This window comes from Triticum dicoccoides, chromosome 4A, assembly GCF_002162155.2.
Source record: "Triticum dicoccoides isolate Atlit2015 ecotype Zavitan chromosome 4A, WEW_v2.0, whole genome shotgun sequence".
Classification (NCBI taxonomy): Eukaryota; Viridiplantae; Streptophyta; class Magnoliopsida; order Poales; family Poaceae; genus Triticum; species Triticum dicoccoides.
The window spans coordinates 24623927-24633680 of NC_041386.1; the positions used below are offsets into that span (position 1 = coordinate 24623927).

Consider the following 9754-nt stretch of genomic DNA (forward strand, 5'->3'; position numbering starts at 1 on the left):
TGGATTCCAACGTCTTCTGTCTCTGTCTTTGACCTCGACCGCGGTCAGTTGCGTTGCGCTCACTCCTCTCTCCCCCCGGACTGCTTTCTCCGTGGAGGACTCGCGAGGAGTGCACTCATCTCATCTGGCGCCGGGGTCGACGGCGGTGGAGCGGAATGATGGCGGGTTTCTTGGTGGAGACCCCCATTTTTTTTTTCTTGTCCTTGTCGCGTTGGCCACCTTTCCACCACCGTGATGTGATCATTGGCCTCCGGGCCAGGGCAAGTGCGCGCGCGTCCCCGTCGCGGCGCCCGCGGTCTTGCCATCCCGGCGACTTCTCTCCTCCCCTTGCGGCGGTGGGAGCTTCGGAAGCGTCGCTTTTTCCCCCTTCTTGGTGGTGGGAGAGAGGGAGATATCAGATACCTGGACCAGTGGCGGGCTTCCAAGTCCAGCATCCAACTGACATTATCTTCTTCCTCCTAAACCCTCATCTTTATAAGGTCAAACAAAAAATTCCCCTTTGTCCAAATGGATTTTAGGGCGCGTCGCCATCCCCATCCTCTCTCTGATTACCCGGCCAATCGCCATGCTCAGGTCAGGCTGATCTCCTATTCTTAATTTGAGATCAGTCAAGGTGTCTGTCCCCCTGGGGTTCAGCGGCACGACGTGCATTTCTTGTTTCCATTGGATGGAAACTGCTTCTCACTGGCTGAGGGGGACAGTTGTGCCGGCGTGATTGGATCATCGGAACTCGCTGGATCGGTGCGGGCTCTCCGCTCGACAAGGACCGCCATGCGCCCACCAGGTGTTCGACCGAATGCCTACGAGACTTTTGGCGGTGGCTATGCACACTATGGGTGTGCTAGCCTACACTTCTGTGTTCCCCTGCCCATTTTGTCTGCCAACTAGCCCATTCTTCGGGTGGGGGTGTAGCCTTTATGTCACCAGTAGAATGTTTTCAAGAACTTAATTCAGATCCTCAAGAGGGAAAAAATATACTAAATCCTAATAAGGGCTTGGTTAACGGATGCCTCACCAACTTAACTTTTAGATTAACAGGGATTTATTTACCTGAGCTTAAGTGCTCTAAGGCTTTATAAGCTGGATCCCTTTACACTAGCATCTTCATCGTAACGCGTAAAGGTAACCGGCTCCACTTGGTCTTCCTTAATTATCTGATCCTGGAAAGCCCTAAAGGTAGCCCAATTTGTTGGTGACAGCAGAAACGATCATCGTCTAGATTTTCCTACGATGCTGCTTGCGAGGTAGTGCGTGCTTGTTAACTTGTTATCTGGGAATTCAACAACCTATTCAGCTTCCTAGTTGTCTAGTGTTAGTTCTAAGGGCACTGTATTTTTCTATGCTACTGATTGCAACCTACATGCTACAGTCGCCTCATGCATGCTTTGATCATTGTCTTCCTTTTCTGCGTCTTGATTTCTTGTGTTTGCGCGTGATCGTTCTCATTGCATGATGGCAAAAGCTAACCGTGCAGTTGCAGTGTTTCATTGTGTGAATGAGTTTACCTTGTGAAGGGCACCCATATAATGAAAAACCCTCCAAATTCGGTTAAATTTTAGCTCATGTTACATTGTCAAGACAATAGTCAAGTGATTGATTGCAAAGTAGTTGAAGTCTGTGCTTAACATCTTCTGACAAGCTAAGCTCAGCTATCTTCTGAACTCCATTTCAAGAATAATCACTTTGGTGAAATCTAAATGAACTCTAGAAACTCTTGCAAATAAAAAAGATTTGTATCTAATTCTCATGTTGCTCTGCACCTCTGTAAAATTCTATAGGATTTTGCCATCCCTATATGATATACATAACTTGGTTTTAGTGCTGCATGTAGTAATAAAACATATTTTCTCTAATTTGTTCAAAAGTTCCATAACCATTTAGTGTCTAATTACTTTTAAGTACTTTTTGAAAGAAAAGCAGCTCAACTTCTTTCCCTTTTTACTCAAAATGGTTTGCTTTCAACATATAGAAGAACTCGTAATATTCTCAGTCAATTTTCCTCTCTGATTGTGTGCATAGATTTTAATATATCTGGCATAAGGCTTTCAGAGTTAAAATCTAGCATTTATAGGAAACCAAATGTTGCCAAGGATATCCTCAACTTTACCACACAAAAAAAAAATCCTCCGTGCATATCCATTCTTTGTACTATACAAAATGCATCTTGCAACATCGTCCTTTAGGCCAGTTGATAAGCCTGACTTTGGAAACTAGACGGCTTTGGTAGCTATCTATCTGTGCTGGCACATCGACAGATCCAAAGCAGTTCAATTGAACAGCTTAGGATGTATGGACTTCTCAGCATTTCCTAGGAAAACCTGGTTGTTCGGGCGCTTCCAGATATTCCAGGTGATCGCTGTAGCTGCTGTGTGGCACCTGACAGAAGTTGGGGAAATCTGTTTGAGAAAGTTCCCTTACTTTGCTTGCCTGATGAAGGTTCAGGAGTTCATGAAGGTAAACCCTAGTATGCAACAGGCCATGCGGCCGACTACATAACAGGGAGATGTACTTTAGTCATTATCAATTCATTCTCTGAGTAGTAGTAGCTCTCTTGTTCTGATTTGTTCCCTCACCAGAAACCAGAGGAAGATTACTATTTAGCCGGCCATAACTGCAACAAATGTGCAAAGCTTAAACTGGTAGTACGCTGTGTAGCCAATTATTGAGGCAGCCCGGTGCACGTAGCTCCCGCTTGCGCAGGGCATGGGTCCGACAACTTTGGGTACGCAGCCTTTCCCTACATTTTTTGCAAGAGGCTGTTTCCAAGACTTGAACCCATAACCTCATGGTCACAAGGCAGCGAATTATTTAGGGGAGTCATAAAATGAGCATTAAACACTATTGTGTCGACAATCATTTGACTTGCCAAATGTCAGGCAACCACTGGCATGGCTGCAAATCCAGTCCATGTGTAGACCATTCCTTAGGTTGCTGTAACTAATGATGTAAATTTACATATGTCACTGCACTTTAAAGATGGAAGATTGACGGTCGGTGAAGCATGCTGGATTTTTTTTCCCGAAGTGGAGAAATACGATGAATTCTCACGTCAAGGGGTGTGTTTGGTAAGCTTCATAATGATAGATATGACAGGTTTACTTGCCGGCAATGATGTTCACTATTTTCCTTCTGGGCATGCTCTTATCTTTGAATCACTGAAGAGTGCACTTATGTCTACATCTACATGGTTGCGGTTCGAGATATCTGCCATACTTCCTGTTCTGCTAAAACTGTACTACGCTACTGGACAGGTTCTTGTACTCTCCTTTTGTAATATCAGCTTCCTTGTTCTTGCAGGACCAATAACAGCTTATACAAGGATATCTCCATCTTCCCCGTAAACAGCCTGTCCATCAACAGTTAAAAAGCTGCATATCATCGAACAAGGTTGGCCCTACAAGCGTGCTCGCTGACTGTATGCAAATTGCAATACATACTCCAGAAAATAAAATTACCACTTGTGTGCATTCTAGATCTAACACAGCCTTCTTTTTACCAGTTTAAATCATATGAGATATACTAGTTGCTTAAGAACAAGTGGTTGAATGTACATAAAGTGGAGCGTGAGGGGTGAAAACTTATTTAATTAGGCATGGTCCATACAGATTAAGAGTTAATTAGTTTTTTCTGGAAGAGTGAGTGCTCAGTATTATCATTGTTCAGCGAATGCATTATGCTTGCACGCAGTCCTTAAGTGGAAACATGTGCAGTAAACTCCAATACATAGCTACACTATGTTTATCATTTTTCGGCAAAATTTTTATGATCTTTTTAGATTTTGCTATAGAAGGTTGCAGGAGCTAGAAAAGGTTTCTGGTTTTTCCTCGGCAAAGCAACTGCTAGTTATTATAGACTTTCTTCAAACACTTTACAAGTTCTCACAGACTCAAAGTACTTTGCTTTGTCTTGTCATTAAACTAGATCTTGAAAGCCTAATGATTTGAGCACACATGTTACCTTCATAACTCCAGGCACTTGCCTATTTGGTTGAACCCTAGAACTTAGATCTTAACCTTTTGGCACTTATTTAAGCTGATCCCTTGATGTTAGCCTTTGGAGAATCCCAAAAGCTACAGCATGTTAAATATGTCTGTAGCTCATAGCTGTCTCGTTGCCTCTTCTGTCTAGGAAATAACAAAACACTAGCACAGATGATTAGAACACGAGGGCGAGAGGGTTAGGTTGGAGTTAACAAACTTTAGGTCTGTTATCCTGTACTCTCTTCAGCAGGTAGACCCTGTACTTAACTCGATAGGCCTAATCATCTCACCCGCCATCTATGGACTAGATCACTAGATGAACAAGGCAAGTTGGAATGATGCAGCCATGGAGGGATGTCCTGGCCATTGTAGATTCACAAAGCTTGTCTTCCAAGCACCCTAAGGCATGGCACGGACGCTTTCCCCCGCAGAATCATATCTTGTGTCCTTTTGTCTGTCTATGGCGTCTATATATATCTCCCTGCCACTCCACCAGTGCCATTGTGTAAAGGGCAATGGCTGCTTTTCTGCTTCTGCTCGTTGTTTCCTCCCTCTCATTTGCTGCCATTGATCCTGTTCAGTGCACCACAGCTTCTCATTCACATGTAGTGGTTTTTGTGCAGGTTTTCTTTCATCTTTTTATCTGTTTGTCAGATCAGATGTTCACCTCATGTCTGCTCTCTCTTCTGTTGCATCGCAGGTTCACATTGTGTACTTGGGCCACAATAACGATCTTAGTCCTTCTCTGACCACACGGTTTCATCTCCAACTTCTGTCAACTGTCTTTGCAGAGTAATATACTATCTTACTTTTGAGCTAAAATTAAAGGGGACAATAAAAGACCATTGAATTTCTAGAAGTTGATAAAAAAAACAATGAAGTGCAGAAGCACAGCACCATCGAATGCATCTATAACATGAATTCAGCTGAGTTATTTCAAGTAGTACTACGACTATCGGGTAAACAACATAAAGTTAAAATACTGGAGTTAAAATTTAGGTAATTTTTTCGTTTGTACTACTTATGCCATAGTAGAAACTTCTATTAATTCCGTTTCTCAGTTTATCCAATCTGTATTGCATGCTTTACTTGAAGCAATCCAACCATTTTGTCTCTTAAAGATAAAACCTCGCATCTCAGAGAATTTGGAGATGTTTGTTCTCATTTGGCAAGAAAAATGTGGCTAAAAGGATACATGAATGGTCACAATATTGCAGGCCGGAGGAAGCAAGACAAGCTATTCTCTACAGCTACAGCTATGGTTTCTCTGGTTTTGCGGCAGTGCTCAATTCAACGCAAGCCACCACATTGTCGGGTAACAGTTATACTCAACACTATGGTCCCTGTTGTCCAAAATATACCTATATCTGTATATACCTAGTTTTGTGCACTTGATTATTGCCATAAACTGACAAGGAACCCCATGATCGTTATATTCAGAAACAGAAGCGGTCATATCAGTATTCAGGAGCAGGATGCTGCAGCTCCATACAACAAGGAGCTGGGATTTCATGGGCCTCAGCCTGCATTCGCATATGGAGCAACCATCCTCCCAAATGCATTTGAAGTACGGAGACGACGTAATTGTCGGTATCCTCGACACCGGTACTTGTCCTCTAACTATTTCACATCCCTGCAAACCCTGCTGCACTGTCCTATACTCCCTCCGTTCCGAATTACTTGTCTTAGATTTATCTACATATGGAGGTATCTAGCACTAAAATGAGTCTAGATACATCCGTATCTAAACAAATCCAAGACAAGTAATTCGGAACGGAGGGAGTACTTGCTTGTAGCTTCTCTGGCTTCACACATGACATGATCTTGTAGCCTGAAAGGGACATATAGCTACAAAATTATCTAAAACACACAGGCATGGCACTGCAAGAGAAATGACATGAACAACCATGAAAGTGAAAGATACTACAATCATTCCTTGAATGCAGGCATGCGATGCCAAGATCTGAACTTAACAATTTTGTAGCGGCACTGCACTCATACTCATTCCTGTTAGTGGTTACAGTGCTGTGGTCCTCAGCATTTCAGTGTGTGTCTGCCCCTGCCCTCAACAGGTGTGTGGCCTGAATCCGAGAGCTTCAGAGATGACCCCCACCTAGGCCCCGTGCCGTCGTCATGGCGCGGCACGTGCGTCGGAGGCCAGCAGTTCGACCCGGCCACCGCGTGCAACCGCAAGCTCATTGGTGCGCACTACTACCTCGCCGGCTTCGAGGCGGAGACCGGCCCGCTGAACACCAGCGGCGGCGCGGAGTACCGGTCGGCCCGGGACCGCGTGGGCCACGGCACGCACACGGCGTCCACGGCCGTGGGCGCCGTGTCCCCCAACGCGAGCTACTTCGGTGGGCTGGGCCACGGCGCGGCACGCGGGGGCGCCCCCAGGGCGCGGCTGGCGGTGTACAAGGTGTGCTGGTTCAAGGACCTGACGGGCCGGTGCAACGACGCCGACATCCTGGCGGCGTTCGACGACGCGCTGCACGACGGCGTGCACGTCATCTCGGCGTCCCTCGGGTCTCCGCCGCCGCTGTCGCCGCTGTTCGCGACGAGCACCGAGGTCGGGTCGTTCCACGCCATGCAGCTCGGGGTGTCCACGGTGTTCTCGGCGGGCAACGACGGGCCCGACGCGGCCATGGTGCAGAACGTGTCGCCGTGGGGTGTCACCGTCGCCGCCAGCACCATCGACCGGAGGTTCCCGACGGTGATCGCGCTCGGGAGCAATGCCTCCTTCGTGGTGAGTTCTTGGTCCTACTAGTGGCCGACTATGCATGCATTTGTGGACTGTGGTGCATGCAAGAAACTTTGGATACAGTGCACTTCTCATTTTTCTTTGGTAATTTACACAGGGAGAGGGCTTCATTGTGAAGGACATGAAAATGCCTTTAGTAGAGAGCACTAGCGTCTTTGCCGATGGGTAATCTCTCTCACACACAATGCCTACCGAGTATCTATTTGTTTTGACTGACCGATTTGCGTTGATCCCGAAGGACGTGCTCCCTGGACCAGCTGGTGAACCGCACGGCGGCGTCTGGGAAGATCGTCTTGTGCTTCTCCACGATGGGGATGGTGTCCGGCGAGGGCGCGGCGCTGGCGGTGTATGCCGGCGGTGGCTCCGGCGTGATCTTCGCGGACTCCAGCTCCCGGCGGTCCAACCAGGACAACTTCCTGCCCACCGTCCACGTCAACCTGCGCCAGGGCACCCAGATCCTCAACTACATCCAGAGCCGTTCAAGGTAACCAATCAACCACCTACCGCCATCGGATCTGAGCCGTCCAATGGCGCACGCACGGCTGAGATCACGCGCTCTTCTCTGACCGCGCATCCATCGTCTGCCACGTGCAGGCCACGGCCGACCGTGCACATCTCGCCGAGCAGGACCGTCGTCGGCAAGACGCCGGCGCCGGCCATCGCCTACTTCTCCTCCAGAGGGCCCAGCTCCATTTCTCCAAACATTCTCAAGGTAGACGACACGATCACCTGAGCTTGGCATGGTGAAGAGCACATATGTATGGACTGAACCGATCTGTTGCTGAGCTCGCAGCCTGACGTCACCGCACCCGGGGTGAACATCCTGGCGGCGTGGCCGCCCAAGTCGTCGCCGACGATGCTCCCTCTGGACAAGCGCTCCACGGAGTGGAACTTCGACACGGGCACGTCCATGTCGTGCCCCCACGTCACCGGCATCGTCGCCATCCTCAGGTCCGTGCACCCGACCTGGTCACCGGCCGCAGTCAAGTCCGCCCTCATGACCACGGCGTACGTGCACGACGACACGTCGGACGCCATGCTGGCCGGTGGCACGCAGAAGGCCGCGGACGCCTTCGACACCGGCGCGGGGCACGTGGACCCGCTGCGGGCGCTGGACCCGGGGCTGGTGTACGACGCGGACGCGCGCGACCACGTGCGCTTCCTCTGCGGCCTCGGCTACACGGAGGCCCAGGTGCGGCAGATGGTGCTCTCCTCCCCGGCGCTCGACACCAGCTGCGCCGGCGGCGCCATTGGCGACGCCGACCTCAACTACCCGGCCATCGTGCTCCCCGAGCTGCGGGCTGCGGCGACCGTGAAGCGGACGGTGACGAACGTGGGCCTCCAGAGGGAAACCGTGTACCACGCTACCGTCATCAGCCCGCAGGGCGCGCACGTCGAGGTGTGGCCGCCGGCGCTGGCGTTCTCCTCGCGCTGCGCCAGGGCCGAGTACTACGTCACCGTCACGCCGGCGAAGCTCTCGCGCGGTCGGTACGACTTCGGCGAGATCGTGTGGTCCGACGGCTACCACCGCGTCCGCACGCCGCTGGTCGTCAGGGTCACCAACCTGCCGGACGCCGGCGTCGGCGCTCAGCCCACGAATCAGCACCGTGATACTACTGAGTACTGACCCCCAGAAGCTACCTAGTTACGGTTATCTACAACCTGGCGGTGCACGGCTTCCGGGCTTCAGATCAGGGCTTCTCTTAGTGTGGATTTGTGCAATGTTTTCGATTTCACTCGTTGGGACAACACAGTAGGTGTCATTCGGTCATGTTAAAGGAGCATACATTGTGGGTGCGACAAATTTCAAAGTGATACCAAGCAGCACATGCAGGCTCAACGTTTGATGATTCATTTCACCTTCAACTCTGGGAACATTTGAGACGCCTTCTCCTGACCAGCTGGGCGATGCTGGGCAGTGGAACAGAACCAGTTGCATTTGCAGTCATCTCTTCAGACCACTGGGTGGAAACACGGGAGTACAATACTTGAAAGCTATAAATAGCTCATGTGAAGTGAAATCTATAAATGGCTTTTGGTTATACCTCCACCTCTAAGATGCACCACATCTTCCTGGCTCACCATGAAATCCGTTCCAGCTATATGTCGGCACTTTCTACTCCACTCACAAGTACATGCACGGCGACCACACCCCCAGTGCCCTCGGGACCAATGTAGTTAACCGGGTATCACTCTAGTCCATATACAACCATTGGAGGAACCGCACATCTTGATGAAAGACAGCCAAATATAGGAGGGAACATCGTTCTATATAAATGTGTCCTAAAGTCCTAGAGTGAACCCTCCAGTTCATAAAAAAGGAGAGGTAAATCACACAGAGAACCATCAGCAATGGCGAAGATTTCTAGTAGCACCGTTGTTCTCCTGGTGTTTCTCGTGTCATCGTGGGGGGCATTGCCGGTGCTGTCCCGTGGACAGCTACAGGATGGAGGAGGCGGATAAGATGATACTCCATCTACAAGCATTCTAGCCATGTCACCACAACATAAGTCCGCGATTAACTTATTCCCACATATATAACATGACGGGTCTTTATATAATGTTTAACCGTCACCCTTTCACACTCATGCGTGCGTAGTTAATAGTTCTTGTATATGTTGTTCCTGATGTTTGTTGCTATTTTCATATTAGGGCAAACGGTGGTGCTAATGTTGGGCTTGAAAAGGGTATCGGTGCTAATATTGGGCTTCAAAAGTCTATCGGTGCTAATGTTGGTGTTGGTGCGAATGGAGGCGCTGGTGCGAATGGAGGCGCTGGTGTTGGCGCCGGCCTTGGAGCAAATGTAGGTATTGGAGCAAATGTAGGTGCCAATGCTGGTCTTGGTGCCGGTGCAAATGCAAACGGTGGTGCCGGTGCTGGTGTGAATGGAGGCGCTAACGTTGGAGCTGGTCTTGGAGCAAATGTAGGTGGCAATGCTGGTCTTGGTGTCAGTGCAAATAGATTTATTGGTGCTGGTGTTGGTGCAAATGGAGGCGCTGGCATTGGTGCGAAT

General features: G+C 49.2%; 1 protein-coding gene across 3 annotated transcripts; it reads left to right on the forward strand.

The window, feature by feature from the left end:
- Nucleotides 1-60: 60 nt before the first annotated feature.
- LOC119284704 (subtilisin-like protease SBT3.18) lies at nt 61-8710 on the forward strand. Of its 3 annotated transcripts, XM_037563859.1 has the most exons (10): nt 61-3065; nt 3298-3387; nt 4681-4772; nt 5198-5295; nt 5421-5585; nt 6053-6726; nt 6839-6906; nt 6980-7225; nt 7336-7453; nt 7535-8710. In XM_037563859.1, the coding sequence occupies exons 5-10, from the start codon at nt 5456-5458 to the stop codon at nt 8366-8368; spliced, it is 2070 nt and encodes a 689-aa protein (XP_037419756.1). In that variant the 5' UTR covers nt 61-3065; nt 3298-3387; nt 4681-4772; nt 5198-5295; nt 5421-5455; the 3' UTR covers nt 8369-8710. The 3 variants fall into 3 exon arrangements, with proteins under 3 accessions (XP_037419756.1, XP_037419758.1, XP_037419757.1); XM_037563861.1 differs by lacking the exon at nt 4681-4772; XM_037563860.1 differs by lacking the exons at nt 61-3065; nt 3298-3387 and adding an exon at nt 4499-4585.
- Nucleotides 8711-9754: the final 1044 nt, after the last annotated feature.